We start from the raw sequence: 18,583 nt of genomic DNA, 5'->3' as shown, positions 1-18,583 counted from the left end.
TATCACCAATTTTGTATCCTCCTAATATACCTTGCTCTGCTCACAGTAAAACCAGTTGCCATTGAGTGGATTCCGGTAACGGAGACCCCATGTGTGTCAGGGTAGGACTGTGCTCCATAAGGTTTTCAATGGCTGGTTTTTTGGAAGTCGATTGCCAGACATTTCTTTCAAAGCACCACTGGATGGACTTTAACCTCCAATCTTTTGGTTAGCAACTGAGCACGTTACCATTTGTATCACCTAGGGATTCCTTGCTCACAGTAGGGGTGGAGAAATTGAGGCATTGTATCATAACCAGAGAATAGTTTTGAACTAGGTAAGGAGCAGTGGAAAATGGGATAGATTTTAAAGACATTTTGGCAGGAGAGCTTAGAAAAAATGTTGAATTATGGAGAACAAGACAGGAGGCAGTCAAGAGTTTGAAACAACCTCAACAAAAGAAAATTTCAATATGGACCCTGAAAGAACAGATCTGGTTAAAAACCAACCAACAGGCAAAGAGGCTAGCAGTGGAAGTCCAGATGGTGAAAGACAGGCTTAGAAAAGCATCTGGACTCCAGGTAGACAATCCAAACCAAAACCCACTGCTGTTGAGTCAGTTCTGACTCACAGTGACACTATAGACAACCGGGCCCTTGCAAACCTTGGGTCCCAGTGAGGCTGGGCAAGCCAAGTAGAACACATTAAGCACTAGTAATAAAGAACCATTTATTCTTCGTCCATATTTAGGCCCAGATGGAAGAATAGCATGGAGGGTAGCCTCCTGGCTTGCAGTTCAATGTAGCTTGCTTGTGTTGGCGCTGTGGGTCTTATTTTCAGAGGGGCTATACCTTTAAACAGCCTGCAATAAAGTGTTTGCTACACGGCATTTAGTGGAGTGAAGCGATTTAGAACCTGGGCCTGGGAGTCCTATAAATAGCCTGGGTTCCAATCCGTGTTCCTTGACAAGCTATTTCTCCTTCCTGAGCCTCAGTTTTCTCTGAAGAATGGATAATGCTGATGCCTTTTGTTGTGAAGATTAAATGAGAGAATATAGCACCCATGGCCCTTGTTGTTGTTAGTTGCCATTGAGTCAACTCTGACTCAGGAAGACCCCATGAATAACAGAACACAATGTTGCCCAGTCCTGTGCCATCTTCATGATCGCTGGTATTTTTGAGTCCATTGTCATGGCTGTTGTTTTAATCCATCTCGTTGAGCATTTCCCTAGTTTCCATTGACCGTCTACCAAACATGATGTCATTTTGTTGTTGTTGTTGAGTCGATGTCTACTCATAGCAACCTGTGTGACAGAGTAGAACTGTCCCATGGGGTTTTCTAGGTTATAATCTTTATGGAAGCAGATTGTCAGGTCTTTCTCCTGAAGAGCTGCTGCGTGGGTTCGAACTGCCAACCTCCCGACTAGCAGCTTAGTACTAACTGCTGTGTGACTAGGGCTTCTTGATGCCCTTTTAGTATGTTCTAAATAAAGGGTAACATGCTCATATAGAACAGGCAGAAATAAGGAAATATCCCTTCCTCCTTTTCTTTCTTTCTTTCTTTTCTCTTTCAGTTATAAACTCTATGGAACACCTGCAGTGTGCCAGGCTCTGTGCTGGATGCTGGAGATTTAGAAATGAGACCAACAAACACATATGTGGGGAACACAGATGTTGAATGAGTAGTAACAGAGGAGATAAGTATTAGGACAGGGAGGTGTATGATGAACGTAGGGGAGAAAGATTTGTCTTTGTCTAGGTCCAAGGTTGCCCTGGGAAAGTGTCTTTAATTGATCCTTAAAGGGTGGCCCAAAGCTCAGTGTTGTCCCAGTCGAGTCCTTTCCAAGGTTTTTTGGAGCCTCCCTACATGGCTTCTGCTTTTGAACTTTCCTGTTTCATGTATGTTCTTCATCTCTGGGATTAGGTTGAATGGGTAGGTGAGAAGAAAAGGAGGTAATGAAAATAAATAAGCGTCCATCTTCTGGGTGGATATGAAGTCCTTTCCACATCAAGCCTAGTGGTAGGAAGAGGGGCACATTAGAAAGTCCAGCCAACAGCTGACCAGGCTCGAGTGCCAGCTTTCCAATGCCTCTTTCATGGTCTGGGCCTCAACGCTTCCATCTGTGCAGGGTGCCCAGACACCTCATTGACTTGTAAAAGGGCTCTTGTACACTCACAGTGTCTGGTTCTGTGTGCTTATAGGATTGAGACAGACTTGTGCTAAGTATATGTAACTCATGTACACAATTGCTTGCAGCCTTCCATCTTGCCACATGTGGACATGGCCCCTGGAAGCATCCTCTAGTCCCACACAGATGCTGCTGACTTCAGACCCCTCCCCCCAACTGTTTCCCCCACTGTTGCTTTTAGTATCTCTCTGTCCTACTGGAGAACAGTGGGGAGAAGCACAGTAGAAGTGTGCAGGGACTCCTGTGTACCCTAGAGAAAACTCTCAAGTCCTGTGTGGAGATACACAAGAGGAGAGGGAATCTAAGCATGGAAGAATTGGAAGGGACGCGAGGGATTCAATTCAAATCAACACATCTTTTTGAGCACTTCCTGTTTACAAGGAGCCATTCTAACAGTGAACAAAAGAGCTCTTAAATTCTAGGACGGCATCATTTACTCCAACCTCTCCTTTTACAGAGAAGGAAAGTGATGCCCAGCAGCATAAAATGTATGTGTGTGTTTGTGACTTGTTCAAGGCAAGATCTCCTGCAAGCTAAACTTGAAACTGGGGAATCCCCAGTTTAGGGCTTATGGTACATTGACTTCCCTTCCAGTGCCCTGAAATGTGACTAGTGTTGATGAAGTTATTTTCATGCAGAAATACATCCCCATCACCACTGCTATTCCCCCTCATCCTTATTGAAGCTCAGTGATTTCCTTTCGCCATTTACAGTCCAGGTAAATATTTCCCTTTGAACTTCTAAAGTCATTGCTTCAAGACTCCCATTTCCCTTAATGTGTTTCCTCTTTGGTTCGGCTGAAAACCCTCTCTTTGCCCTTCCTCTGTAACTCCTGGGGCAAAGCCATCCCTTACTCTTCAGCCCTGTGCCACAAAACCTTGCCGTTCTAACTCCTTCCCCTCCTATCTCCAGTGCAAACAGAGGTGGCCTGAGCCTGAGCCCCAGGCCCACCAAGGTACTGAAATGGGAGCACCCTGCAGATGTGTAAACATTTTACCTTGCTAATCCAGCCAGCCGCCTTCCAAAGGCAACAGGAAAACCAGGGACTGGGAGCCCCTGGCAAAATAAAAACCTATAGAGTGAGAGAGAAAAGTAGAGAAAGGGAAAAAAGATCCTGTTTCAAATGTTAATTTTCTCATTAGAAGACCTTCATTTTCTTCTTATGGGGGAGGCAGTTGCTTGGGCAGTTAGTCCAAAGAGGAAGAGAAGGTGAGCTGAGAGGTAGAGGGCCCAGAGAGTGGGGGCTCCAGGAGCCTTTGCTCTTGTTGATTCCCCTAGCAGGCAGCAACACATACATCTGGGGCAACTTACTCCAAATCAGAGGTCAGATCTGTGGCTTTGGAGAGTCAGTGGGGAGGCAGCTTTTAACATGTAGTCTCCTAATACCAGCTAAGCTGACAGGGATTTACGATTTCTAAGCAGAGTTTGCTAGTGGGTTTGAGGAAGACTTGTGTTTTTTTGAGGTTTCATTACACTTGTTCTTGATACATCAGGCAAGATGGCTTCAGGGTATTTTCTCTCTTTGACATTTCTGTATTTTGTTTTTAGTCATTTCCTACTTTTCATCCTTGACATCACTCTTGGACCTTTTAGTATCTTAGAAATGAACTTCCATTTGGGCAGCCACCATATGCCAAAGATGGTATATCCCCTATGCCTTTTAAGTACAACAATATCCCTGAGAGATACAGATGAGGAATTAAAATCTACAGAGATAGAATGGCTTCGCCCCAGCCATACCACTAATAATTGCTGTAGTTAGGATTCTAAAGCAGATCATTGCAAGTACAAAGATCCTGCTCTTTCTACCCTACCAAGAACAAACACACTCTGCCCTCTGATTTTCTCTGTCCTTTAGCCATGGATACATAAATTAGTGCCTTTGATTCTGTTTGTCCTCAAAGTCCCTACCTTTTCTCTTTTCCCATTCCATTTAGAATCAGTAATGAGTTCGTTCATTTGACACTTACTGAATGCCAGTCAAGTAGGGAGGAGATGACAGCAAGAACACAAAACCCCAAACCAAGCTCACTGTCATTGTGTTGATTTTACAGAGCAGAACTGCCCATAGGGTTTCCAAGGCTGTAAATCTTTACAGAAGCAGACTTCCACACCTTTCTCTTGCCGAGCAGCTGGTGGATTTGAACCACCCACCTTTCAGTTAGCAGCCACACACTTAATCATCGCCACCAGGGCTCCAGCAAGAACACAGACACCTCAAAAACCAGAGAGCAAGTGTCAAGTTTCCTAAAAGTTAAACAAGTTCAGAGGAGAGACTGGTCACTTCTCACAGGGCTATCAGGAAGAGCTTCTTGAAAGAGGTGGTTTGTGCATTAGCCATTGGAACACCTGGAATCACAGAAAAGCAAACTTGGACAGAGCATGTAAGGGAGACCTTATTCAGTCCCCTCTCTTACCAGATAGAGAACCAAGAGCAAGTACTTGGTACTTGGCCAAGGTCTCCCAGCCAGTAATAGCAGAATAACTGTGGGAGGAGGCTCTGACCATTGCCTGGAGGACTGTTGTCCAGGGAGTGGGAGGAGCAGTGTGGGCAGGCTTGGCTGCCCAGCCAAAACTGCCAGCTATGTCAGCTGCTAACAGAGACATTTGCACAAATTCTAAGGCCCCAGTGCCCACAAAGGAGAACAGACTGTGTGGGCCTCCTCCATCAATTTTTCTGGATGCTCTCCATGCTCATTTGACGAGCACTAATGGCAGATGCAAATTCAAAGTTATGGTGACCACAAAGATTCTCCAGTTGAAAGTAGGGGCTGTCCTTCTAAATGAACATCTTTTATTCATTCCCATCTCCCTCTCTTTCTCTTCCCACCTGGCCTCATACATCATCCTACACAGAAAATACACTCTTAATTAGAAGGTTCTCTTCACCATCCAATAACTTTGTCTGTGCCAAGGACACAGGGTATATTCCAGAAAAAATGAGGATGGGAGATGGGGAACGGTGAGTATAAAGATAATTAGGTCCAGAGAAAATCTGCTTAGCTAATTCCTGGGGTTACCAGAGTAAGTCTAGAAACTTCTTGGTAGGAACTTTCCAAGCGTCCAACTAAAACTTGCAATACCTCCCAGGCAGATAGTGTTGTCCAGATCTTTGGTGGCGTTGGTGGGGCAAGGGAAGGTACTACAGAGTTAGCATAGAGGACAGTGAATCCCAGGATCTGATGGATCTAAAATCCGTTTATCAACCTGTTGACCTTGGACCAGTCTCTTTACCTCCTTCAATTTCCATCTTCTCATCTGTTAAACGAGGAACTTAATGTCACCATTGCAGAAGTATTATATTCATTAAATGAATTGAATGCATATATAGACCTTAGCAGCCTGTCATAGAGATTTGGTAGACTTTATTTATTATTAATTATTATGTAGGAGTTCCCAGCATCATGCTAAGTTAAAAGAGAGATTTATTTATTTATTTATAATTTTAGCATTAAACATACCTGTTGCTGTCGAGTTGATTCCAACTCATAGCAACACTATAGGACAGAGTAGAATTGCCCCATAGGGTTTCCAAGGAGTGGCTGGTGGATTCGAACTGCCGACCTTTTGGTTAGCAGCCAAGCTCTTAACCTCTGCAGAAAGCATGCTGAATTGCTGCCCGAGAGTTTTGTCAACGACTCTGTGTAACCTGGCAAATATCTTCCATTCTCTGAGTCTCAATTCCTTACCTGTCAAGTGAGGTAGTTGGAATGATGATCTTTAAAAGCCTTTTCAGCTTGGCCATTAAGCATCTCTGCCTTTCTTTGGGGATGGGTGTCAGGACTTCTGTCTGAGATAGAAGCACTGGCTTTGCAGCCCTTGTCCCTCACTTTCCCAGGCCGGCTTTCCCAACAGTTCGATACCACTGATCATTTAATGTTGGCTAATGGCAGATGAGGAGCCCTGGTGGCTCAGTGGTTAAGCACTTGGCTGCTAACTGAAAGGTTGGCAGTTCAAACCCACCAGCTGCTCCTCGAAAGAAAGATGCAGCAGTCTGCTTCAGTAAAGATTTACAGCCTTGGAAACCTTATGGGGTAGTTCTACTCTGTCGTACTGGGCCACTATGAGTTGAAATCAACTCAATGGCAGTGGGTTTGGCTGGTTTTGGGAATAGCAGATATAGGAGCCCTGAGATGTAGGAGCCCTGATGGCACAGTGGTTAAATGCTCAGCTGCTAGACAAAAGGTTGGCAGTCTGAACCCACCAGCCCCTCCGCAGGAGAAAGATGTCCCCAGTTGGCTTCCGTAAAGGTTAGAGCCTTGGAAACCCCACTCTGACCTGTAGGGATGCTGTGAGTCGGAATTGACAACGGGTCTGGGTTTTTTGGTTTTAACGGCAGATGTACACTGCAAGTTATGGTGAAATCAGTAGGGACTGTCCTTCTAAGTGAGCATCTTCTGTTCATTCTCATCTTCCTCTCTTTCTCCTCGTACCTGGCCTACTACATCACCTGACACTTAAAATACACTTTTAATTAGAAAGCCCTCTTTCCCATCCAATAGCTTTGTGTCAAAACCAACAGTATTCAAATTTGATTATTACTACTATTACTGTTGTTTCTTTTAGCCGAAGTAACCAGTCTTTAAACAAAAATCTTTCTTGTATACTCCATATTCAAAACCAATAAAAGTGAAACTGCATGGATTAAAGGAGTGGTGAGGACCCCCAAAAATCAACTACCTTGACCTCTCACTTCCTTTACCCCTCACCTTGCTCTTGGGGTGGTCCCAGAGGCACCTGCTAGGATTCCACAGAGCACAGTTTCAAAACCACTGATCTAGAAAATTCTTGATATAATTGTTGTCGGAGAAGAATACTTACCCCCCTCATCTTCCATCCTTTATTTATTCATCTTTCTCTTTTGGGGCCACATAGGGCTGTATGACAAATGTTCTTATATCTCACGTGACCGAGGATGGGTCGTGGGCATTCACACCGTCAGTGACCAAGGCAACAGAGACCCGCGCTACTTTTTCTCCTTGAAGACTGACCGGGCCCGGCAGGTGACCACCATCAATGCCCACCGCAGCTACCTCCCAGGTCAATGGGTGTACCTAGCTGCCACCTATGATGGGCAGCTGATGAAGCTCTATGTGAACGGTGCCCAAGTGGCGACATCTGGGGGGCAAGTGGGCAGCATCTTCAGCCCGCTGACTCAGAACTGTAAAGTGCTCATGCTGGGGGGCGATGCTCTGAATCACAACTACCGAGGCTACATCGAGCACTTCAGTCTCTGGAAGGTGGCCAGGACTCAGCGGGAGATACTGTCCGACATGGAAACTCATAGCCTCCACACTCCTCTACCTCAGCTCCTCCTCCAGGAGAACTGGGACAATGTGAATCGAACCTGGTCCTCCATGAAGGACGGCATCATCCCCCAAGCGGAGCTCAGCACTGCCCACGGCTTCCTGCTGGACACGAGTTTGGAACCCCCTCTGTGTGGGCAGACCTTGTGTGACAACACAGAGGTCATTGCGAGCTACAACCAGCTCCCACATTTCCGCCGGCCCAAGATGGTGCGCTATCGCGTGGTCAACCTCCACGACGATGACCAGGAGAACCCGATGGTGAGCCGCCAGCAGATCGACTTTCAGCACCAGCAGCTGGCCGAGGCCTTCAAGCTCTACAACATCTCTTGGGAGCTGGAGGAGCTGAAGGTCAGCAACACCTCCCTCCGCCGCCGCCTCGTCCTGGCCAACTGTGACATCAGCAAGATCGGGGATGATCACTGCGACCCGGAGTGCAACCACACGCTGACCGGCCATGATGGCGGGGACTGCCTCCATCTGCGCTACCCGGCTTTCATGAAGAAGCGACAGAATGGGGTGTGTGACATGGACTGCAACTATGAGCGGTTCAACTTTGATGGCGGCGAGTGCTGTGACCCCAACATCACCGATGTCACCATGACTTGCTTTGATCCTGACTCTCCACACAGGTAAGACCCTAGTGGGAAGACAATGTCCAGTTGAGGGCTGACCTTGATGTCCCCCATTTTATAAGCAAAGCAACTGAGGCCCATAGCAGTCAAAGGGATTTTCCAGTTCACACAGGAGCTTAGTGACAGAGACAAGTCTATTACTCAAGTAATCACGGGGACTATATGCAAGCAAGATTCATTACAAAAATATCTGTTGAGTACTACTATGGGCTAAGGAGGAAGGCTCAGAACCCTGAGCTCAAACTCTAGAGAGGGTGGCATGAATTGAACACAAATAACTGTCATAACATATGCAGTACAGTAAGGTACAGTGACTATTTAAATTAGTTAAAAATAAATAAAATTCAAAGTTCAGTTGCTGAGTCACACTAGCGTATTTCAAGGGCTCAATAGCCACATGGGGCTAGGAGCTACTATATTGGACAATGAAGTATAGAACATTGAACATTTCCTTCATCGCTGAACGTTCTATTGGAAAGCACTGGTAGGGAATGAGCACTGAGGTCAGACAGCCTAGGTTCAGATCCCAGCTCTGCTACTTCCTTGCTTTGTGACCTCTCGGAACCTCACTTTTCTCATCTGTAAAAATAAGAACAGTAATGGTACCTACTTGGCTGAGTTACTGTGAGGATTGTTTGAGAGGGGCGTATACAGCACAGTCTCTCACGGTTGCCAGCACAAAATTAACTCTCAGTCAGCGTTATTTGTCATTACTTGTATAATGAAAGGTAGAGGGTGCTCTATTTAAGGCATGCTACAGGAAAGCAGAGAGAAGAGGTTGACTCACAGCTTGAATATATCAGGGGAGGCTTCTTTGAAAGAGGTGGCATTTGAGCTAGGTCATCAAGAATAGATATAATCTGGACATCAGAGATTGGGTTGGGGAGAAGGGAGGGCACACCAAGCAGAAAGAACTGTATATACTGCTGAAAAGAGGATGAAACAGGGGCTCTCTGTCTAATACCTTACTTAGCCTGTCATGGGCTTTCATCTGTAACTAGCAACCCTGGAGGGAACCCTAAAGGTGAACCCATGGATGACCTTTGTTGGGTAGGAGACCTGGAGGAACTAGTTCTAAGTCAGAGAGGCAGTCAGCATCCACTCTCCTGTATTTTCCAGATTCTTGCTGGGCTTTTCTGTTCTGTTCAACATGCAGGACCCTGGACTTGCTGATGGCTCGAGCACATTTGCCGACCTCTGCAGGTTTTCTGCTGACTTTTCTCTTTGTGTCTCTCAAAAGAGCAAGGGCCTCCCATACACAGACAAAATACCTATGTGCAAAGGAATGACGATGCTGGCAGGAGAATGTCATGCCTGGCAGCAAGCCAGAATGCACGTCAGCTCAGCCTCCTGGCACCAGCCTGGCCCCTGGACTCTCACCTTGGCTCAGAGACATGAGCAGACCATGTGAGAAGAAGCCCTGGTGTGCAGCCGTCCCTTCCAGGTCACCATGCACTTTCATCTGTGCTCTCATTGGGGCCTTGCCAGAACTTGGCAAGGGAGGCAATCCAGGGGTTAACTTTTGCATTTGACAGGTGGGGAAATAGAGAACCTTAGAGAGTGAAATGACTTGGCCAAGGTCATGTGCCAGAGAAGTCATTAGGCTAAATCACAAATGCAAGTCCTCTGAGATCAGTGCAGTGGGTGCTCCACTGAGCTAGACTTCCAGAAGGGAACTGTGTGCCCAAGCAGAATAAGGGTGGGAAAGGGGCAGGACTGTGCATACCTAGGAGTCATTCATCCATTCATCCATTCGTTCGTTCATTCATTCATGCAACAAATGTTTATTCAGCACCTGCCAAGTGCTAGGATGGTGGGTACCCTTACCTTTTTCCTGAAGGAAACCCATGGTTCAGAAAGGCAAAGGGACTTACCCAAGGTCACCCAGCTAATAAATAGAAAGCTTGGATCTGAACCCAGGTCTGCTGACTCTGAAATTCCCACTGAAGGGGGATATTTTAAGCCCAAAGAATTAAAAGAGGCATAATTAAATACCATGGTGACAGGCAAGGTCACTTTCCTAAAGCCTTGGGAGAAAACTGCTGAGGATGAAGGTGTCAGGACCCAGGGAAACTGGCCTTTCTGAGCACTGTGCTGGTGTGGAGGGACCATGAGGCCGCAGGTCCCAGATCCCTCACCATCAGCAGACAATGCCGGCAGGCTCCGATGGCCGTGTCTTTTCTAAATCACGGGACTGCTATGCCCAGAATTTCTGTGAGCTGCCATGTGCCAGTGCTCTGACCACTCACGTCAGGGCCTGTTTGTTTGCTGGCTGGGAAAGCTGTGTGCCCGGGTGAGCCCCGCCAGACAATGTGCTGTCTCCTGATGGGGTGGGGTTACTGGGTTCTGGCCAAATTGGCTCTGCTTTGCACAGAAAGAAACCTGTAGAAGTTTGCGGAGAAGTATTCCCTTTGTGACTTTAAACAAAAAGAGAGAGAGGGAGGGAGGAAGGGAACGGAGAAGGGGAAGGGGTAGGAAAGGGGCAAGAGGAGAGGGGAGAGGAAGGAAGAAAGGAAGACCCCTATAACAGAAGCGTGAAAATTAGATTGACGTTATCTAGGTGATTTTTAATGAATAGCTGGACTTAATTCTCACCTAGGGCTCTTTTTTCTTTCTTTCATTCCTTCCTTCCTCTTCCCTCCCCTTCTTCCTTCCACCCTTCCTCTCCCTCTCTCCTTTTTTCCTTCGTTCCTTCCTTTCTTCCTTCTGTCTGTCCTCCCTCCCCACCTTCTGTATTTTTAAGGAGTAAAGACAACATTTAAATTACTGCTTCGCAAGCTATCTATGATAAAAGAGGGATTTTGTTTTATTTTTTTCTTATACATTCGAAAACAATACCTTTGTAATATGTAATAAAAATGAATTAATAGAAAAATGAAGTGCCTCAAGTGGGGTGCAGCAGTGTGAGGCTGCCACAAAAGTTTCTACTTTCACTTTCTATACTTACCTTGTCATGGACTAGTAAGAATCAGTTCATGGACTGCCTACTTTGAGTAGCACTGAATGAAATTCATAATTCCCATAATTTATACAGCAGCTCCCTTGAATAAAAGAAGGCCCACCAGTAACGCAGCTGGGCACATTGACATCGGCGATGTAGTGTTTCTTTAACACATTTAAATGTTTATTCTTTACCTAATAGTTCTTGGGCCTCTTAGTCTATGTTCTCAGGAATGCACACCATGTAGGAAAATACCCAATCTCAGCAGAGGGGTTGCAGAAGACATCAAAATGGTGTAAATTGTCAGACCTGGAAACATCCTCAGAGATTATGGTGTCTAACCCCTTTATCCCTCAAAGAGGAAAACTGAGGCCGCAGCTCACACAGTCTGTTGATGGTCAAGTGGGGAGAGAGCTCCAGGTTTCTCACCCCAGTTTTCTGCATGGACCAGCTTCCCATTGCTACCCTTACGTCCTTGTCAACCACAGACACCTGCCACCTTGTACCTGTCCTCACTGCCTTCTTCACAACTATCCTCAGGAGCTTAGGATTGCAAAGTGTTAAGTGACTGAGTTTGGAAGAGAATTGGTTAATAGCCTTGGGTTTCCATGAGCCACTTCAGAACTATTAGTGCTACATTGGCGGTAGGTTTTCCTTATTAAGAGGAAATAATAAGGATGTGGGCAACTTAGGATGCATACAAAGTAGGGGACAGGGACAGTGAGGGGGCTGGAAGCTGTGTCTTGTAAAGCTATTTGAAGTTGTTTGGCCTGGACAAGGAAGATCTCCCAGGGCCACGGACATTGTTTTAAAGTCTCGGAAGGCCTGTGCTGGGGAAATGGGATTCTACATGGTTTCCAAGCTGCGGCAGGGACCAGAGTGTTGCAATTACAGAAGGCAGCTCTGAGCTGAGTAACAGATGCCCTAGTGTCCAGTCAGAATTGTCCTTCCAGGGGAGAGCTTCCCTGGGGGTGAGTGAGCTCCCTGGCCCCTGAGGCATACAAGCCAGTACTGATGACCATGCACAGGGAGACTGTAGCAGAGACTACAGCACTGAAGGAGAAGATGGCCTGAATGGCCTTGGAGTGGAGTATCACAAAGCTCAACTTTTTGCTTATCTTATTCCAGGTCATTTTAGGCAACCACGTGGCTACTATTTATATTTTATTCAATAGGCATTTATTGGACATCTACATTCTACCAGCCTCTCTGTTATGCACTGAGAGTGCTGCAGTGAACTGGGCACATTCTGCCATTGAGGGGCTTCCACTTTAGTGGGAGAGTCACATACAAACATAAGAAACTCTGGTCTGTGGTTTTCGAGGCACACAGTGGAAAACAAGGCAAGTCTTCTGCAGGAGGTAAGATTGAGTGAGGCACTTTGGCAGATGGAGAGGCAGACTATATCAGGGGTCTGGCAAGAAACAGATGGCACATTCAAACAGAATAATTGAGGAGAGTTGAAGGAGGGCCTGTTTACAATGGTGCAGCAGGGTTTAAGATAACCAACAAGGTGATGGTATATTCCAGAGTCAGCAAAAGTGGGGATCCATTTCCACCCTGGACCTGTAGGGGTAAGAGGATGGAGTGGTTATGGAATCCACAGAGAGTGGCTGTGTGGAGAGGGCTTGCTGGCAGGAGCTGTGGCTCTCAGTAAAGGGAAGCAGCCAACCGACAGCCAGCTGGCCAGCCAGGAGAGTAAATCCCATGTTATCACTTACTGCTGCCTTCCAGCATCCTGCTAGTGCTTCCCATGGGGTGAACCAAATTGGAAGTCAGAAGGCAAAGGAACCTGTTGATGCCACTCATAGAGGCTAGCCTCCCCCAGCACAGAGCAGGGTGGAGAAGGGTAGGGAGTGGATCTGGAGGGGCAAGCAGAACATGTCCAGCATACAGAGAAAGACATCGCATGCAGAGTACACAGCATAAGTAAGGGCAGTGGGGTGGGTGAGGGCAGAGCATGCACAGGGACTCAGGAGTCATTCAGTATGACTGGGATTCAGATGATGAGCAGGAAAGGGCTCCATCTATCTCATGGAAAACTCTAATATCAGGCTAAATCCTTTCTCCTTCAATTCTTCCTTTCCTCCCTCCCTGCCTCTCTCTCTCCTTCCCTTCTCTTCTTTCTTTCTTCTCTCAATAACTATTTGTTGAACTCTTCCTCTGTGCCCTTTTGGAGCTCACCATCTGCTGGATAAGACAGACAGATCAACACATCATTGCAATAGCTGGAGAGGAAAGAAGGACCCACAGAGTCAGCCAGAAGGAGCAGTCTGTGTGGGCAGTAAATTTTTTCTGTATCAGACTGGCCAGTTAGAAAAAGACATTCCAGTGAACTTTGATCATTCTCTACAGAGATGGGTATGAGCCAGGTAGCCAGAACTTCATGCGCAGCCATTAGTGATGTCTACACACAAGTTAGAATGCACTCCACATGCCTGTTTATAAATAAAAGGGAAAACCTGGGTGTTGATAGAAGCCACTAGTATCTGGAAATCTGGATACCATTGACCCTCTCTGAGTTGTAAGCACCCTCACTGTGAGAGGATATTGCAGCAAACCCACTGAGTTCCTATCTGGATCCTTATCCAAACTGTGAGTTCTGGCACTGTTAGGTGAACTTCCCCTTTGCCCATGAATATCTATTCATATCGAATAGAATGGATGGGGGAGAAAAAAAACATACTGTTATATGTATATAACACACTGTTGTATCATAGGGAAACATCTTTTTTTTTTTTTTTATTTTTGCTTTTTAATGAAGCAAGGGTATTCCCCTGAGACCAGGCTATTATTTTTGGACCCAAGTCGACATTGCTGGAAGTCTTTGGAAGTGGCTCCGATAAGTGAAGCTGCCTCCTTGGCCCCTCTGCTGGCAGCTGGAGCCCTTCTCAGTCTCTTCCAGTGCCCCGAATCAGGGGCCATTAAAAGGTTTATCTTCATTCATTGGGATTTCCCGCTTCTTTTGGGGATGATCTCATAGCACATGCACTTCCTAAACCCCCAGTTCCCTCCAAATCTGAAAAAGATACATGGAATCAGGGACTGTCTGAGCAGAAATGAGTGGTCGAGTGGTTCAGCCCCCTCCTGCTATAGGTGAGGAAACTGAGTTCCAGGGAGGGGTAGGCACTGACCCAGGCCACATGGTAAGAGTGGGGCCGAGCTCAGACCAAAGTATCATCTTCCAGTCCTGTGCCATTCCAATCATCCTGTGTTACCTTGATGTCTCAGAAGCAAGAAATTTGGAACTTGGAAAAGTTATAGTTAATATGGTTAAATTCTTACCCATCATCCACATTTTGTTAAGATGTGCTAGTAGCCAAAGTATTATGGTAAGTGTTCGTAGGACTCCAAGATAGAATCTCTGTCTTCAAGGTGCTTGTACTCTGTAGTTTATTGGCATATTATAGTCATTCAAGAGATGGCAAGAAGGCAGATGGTTAATTTCCAAATGAACCATACACACTGTATAAGGTTCACATGAGCTCTGAGAAAAGGCAGGATCACTATGGTCTGGAGAAGTTAGGAAAGATTTTCTGGTGGAGAAGGTATACAGTCATCCAACATTAACAGGCTTTGCAGTGATAGTAAAGAGCTTGGTGGGCAGGCCAGACAGATAGTGTGATGGGAGTAAAGGGATTGCGGTGGAGACGTGTTGGGAGGGCGCGCAAAAGAAGTGAGTCTGTCAGGGCTTCATGCAGGTTGTTGTAGTTAGCTGCTGTTGTCAGTCCTCAACTCATGGTGACCCCAAGTGCAGCAAAAAGCAACACTGCCCAGTCCTGCACTATCCCCATGATCGGTTGCAGGTCGGATCATTGTGATCCATAGGGTTTTCATTGGCTGATTTTCAGAAGTAGATCGCCAGACCTTTCTTCCTAGTTCATCTTAGTCTGAAAGCTCTGCTAAAACCTGTTAAGCATCATAGCAACACACAAGCCTCCACTGTCAAATGGGTTGTGATTTCTCATCAGGTGCATCGGCTAGGAACCGAACCCACGTCTCCTGCATGGAAGACAAATCAAATATCCTACTACTGAACCACTAGTGTCCCCCAATGCGTGTAGATGCCATGATTCGCTCTGTAGGTTGTAGACCCTGAGGAGTTGAGTAGATACAGAATGAAAGAAGGGAGGGGTCATGTAGGAGGGAGGGGGACACTGAGCTTCTGTTAAGAGTGATGGGAAAATTTGGAAATGGATAATGATAGTAGACTAATGTCACTGAATGGTACATGTGAAAAATGTTGAAAAGACCTGTTACATATATATTTACCACAATTTTAAATAAAGTCGGGAAAATGAGATTCTAGCCCTGGCTCTGCAGTTTCTTAGCTATTCCATCTTGGGCAAGTCTCGTAAGTTCTCTGAGCCTCCATTTCCGCATCTATGGAAAGGGAAAAATAATATCTGACTGCCTAGATCGCACGATTGCCATGAGGATCACATAATATAATATCTCAGAAAGAGTTCTGGGAAGAGTTAACCAGCATTCAGATGAAAGGGAATATTGTTATTTTTCAGTAACTTTGTTCATTCTTTCCCAGTAATCATGTAAAAGAAATTGCTCGGAATTTTATAATCGGAGTATCAGGGTTTGTTTAACGTGACTAATATTCATTAAAGCAATAACAGGAGGCAGGCCTGGTGTAGTGGAAAAATTATGCGTGTTGGAGACTAAGCAGGGTTTGAATCTTGGCTCCGCTCTTCACGAGCTGTCTGACCTTGGCACATTACTCGGTAAGACTCGCTGGTTTCTCATCTGTAAAAATTGGGTGATAACAGATATCCCGTGGCACGTCATGAAACTTCAGTGGAGTCAGCTGTGTGAAACACCTAGTATAGTGCCTGGCACATAGTAGGTGCCAGGGAAAAGTTTGCTGCCCTCTCGTGTGCACGTATGGACACCCTCCCCTCCCAGTCAGCATTGTTTTGCAGAGACTGCCTTCCTTCAAGCTCATAAAACAGCCCTGGATGAAACTGCAGTATACAAACTGAGGGCATTTACCCAGATTGCTTTCGTTCTTAAAATACTAACTTTTTTTTCAGGACTGGCCACAGAGTTGGTATTTTTTTAAATAAAGACCACATAACTTAGATCAAACTCATTGAGTTTGCACACTAGTTTATTTTGAAAATGACCCAAATGTCTAACTGCGTTAGAGAACATATTTCCACACAGAACAATCACAGGCAGTGTTGGAAATGGTCATAATTGGTGATGTGCCAGTTTGGTTGAAGTCCCTCGATTTTTTGGCCATCTCCACCCCACTGTTCTATGCACGCACAGTTGAGCATAGATACACAAACACACATACTCAGGCACACTTGTACACATGCTTCCCTTTTCTCTGGATTCACTCTGTGTTTCCTTCACACTTTTCTTCTGAACAAAGCTGTCCACCTTTACTCACGGGTTCCATCGGTGACCCTTGTGCATGTGTGATTTTGGTCTTTGAGAGCAGAATGTAAGAATAAATGGAGAGCAAGAGGAGAACTGCTTGTGGCCCCTAAAAATGAGATTAATAAGGAACTCAAAGCAATGATCCATAAGAAACAATGGAGGGTCAATGCAATCTAGTAAATAAATAAGAAAACAAGTCTCTGCTACTTTTAGAGCTTATTTGAATCAAGTCACTTACAAGTTCTGTGATCTTGCACTAATGTCTTCCTTTGTCAAAGACTCACTTGCCTCCTCTGTAAAATGGGAGAAGAAAGTAACACAGCCTACTGCACTGGGTGGTTTAGAGCATTCAGTGAAATCATCCATGATCAACCCTTGAGAAACAGTGCCTAGCACATAGTGAGCACTCCAATAACAATTGTAGTTGTTTGGGGATTCCCCATCTCTGAGAAATCTTCAGACCTCTTGCATGGACATCCCCCAATTCCTAGCCCCTCTCAATTCTGAGCCACCTCACTAGAAAATTAGGGCTTGCCTTGAAGTTGGAAATTACCTAATCACTCTCCACTACCAAGGGCCCTTTTGTTATTTTGGCTCCCACGGGTTCCATTTTTAAAAGATTTGTTTTATTCCAAATGGCCTGCACTTATTAAGTGCTAATTTATTCATTTTTCCCTGGAGATAAGCAGCATGCCACGCTAGGTTTATGCCTTTCTAATAAAAAGCAAAGACATGTCTGCGACCCCGGGTTGGCGCTTGCTGAGTAGGTCACGTATGTCATAGAGAAGGAAACGAAAGACTAGACGGTGCCCATAACGTGGGCAGAACCACGCTGAGCAGTGTAAGAGGCATACAAGGTGACTCCTGGCTTGGGGCTCTTGCCATAGCATCACCCTATCTCCTCAGCATTTACAGATGGAAGTTGGAACCCCTTTGTGGAGACACCCCAGGAAGACCCCCCTCCCCCGCAGCGTGCCAGGGTCTGAGGGGCTGGCTCCCTCACCCGTTTTCTAGACGTGTATTTTCAAGAGCTTGGTGCCCTGTCGAGGGCCCCAACAGGAGGCAGCTGGGTTTTTTCCACCACTGGGTTTGGCCTATTCAGCACTCTCATTTTTCTCTCTCCATCCACTGGTGACATTGACCACTCATGACAGCCTCAGCACTCGGTCAGATGCCGTTCCAGGTTAGGAAACAAAGCGGGTTGGGGTGGCAGCGAGGGTTGAACAGACTGACAACAGTACATTTTGTTTTAGTTGAACACATTTCCCTAAATCGATTACAGCTCAGCTTGTACCCTCAAACTCACAGCTACGTAGTTTTCCACCTCCTGGGAGGGAACCTCCACACCTCCTCTCTCACTTTCTGGAAACACAAAACTGTTGTGTGAATAACAGTACATTTTACTCACAGCTTTGTTTGTGTAAGTCTAACAGGCTCCATTTTTTAGAGAAACATTTCCTGTCTTTCTCCTTCCTCCTCTGATTCTCCTTCATTCTCTTTTCCAAGTTCTAGGTTGTTTCGGTGGTCTGATAATGTAGTGTGGAGGAGAGGGCATTGTCTCCATTTCAAGCTGCTGATGTTTGTGATTCCAGCCGTTTGTGAGTTCAGACAGCCAGCTGCAGCTCTTAGCCTAGGGCCTGACTTCTGACTACTGAACTATTTTTATGGCCACAGAAGGCAGTGGTGACTACAACTCCACAGAAACATGGAGTGTCTTACAGAGGGTGGGAGAGAGACAGGAGCGAGAGCCCTTTCTTATGAGGATGCCTGTGGCTTGGCAGACCATGAGGGAGGAAGTGACTAGATTCTGCCAGTAACTTCTTGACTGATGTGAAGTAAGTCACTTCCTTTCTCTTGCCTCAAATTCTTCATCTGTCAAATGGAACAATTCTAAGGTTTGCTCCCCCTCAGACATTCTCAGATCAGATACTGTAATTCTGGTTCCAGGCTTATGGGGTCTAGAGCTAAAATACAGATAGAGGACTTAGTATTTAAAATTGCAGAAAAATCCATGCCCTGACACAGGCGACACCCGGAGAAATAAGAGACAGTCCTTGCCTTTAAGGAACTTCCTAGCCCCTTTACCTAATTGGGTATGATGGGTTTCGGGTAGCAATGAAGAGAGGATTATGCT

The 18,583-nt window shown here is 45.8% G+C and overlaps 1 protein-coding gene across 1 annotated transcript in view; it reads left to right on the top strand.

The window, feature by feature from the left end:
- The window catches only part of PAPPA (pappalysin 1), a 263,538-nt gene that overhangs the window by 28,041 nt on the left and 216,914 nt on the right, over positions 1 to 18,583 (top strand). The window contains exon 2 of the mRNA XM_004372342.3: positions 7,043 to 8,105. Within this exon, the coding sequence (XP_004372399.2) occupies positions 7,249 to 8,105 (857 nt within the window). The 5' untranslated portion in view covers positions 7,043 to 7,248. The remainder of the gene's footprint in view (positions 1 to 7,042; positions 8,106 to 18,583) is intronic.

This window comes from Trichechus manatus, unplaced genomic scaffold (assembly GCF_000243295.1).
Source record: "Trichechus manatus latirostris isolate Lorelei unplaced genomic scaffold, TriManLat1.0 scaffold00016, whole genome shotgun sequence".
Lineage (NCBI taxonomy): Eukaryota > Metazoa > Chordata > Mammalia > Sirenia > Trichechidae > Trichechus > Trichechus manatus.
This window is presented reverse-complemented; position numbering and strand designations above follow the sequence as displayed.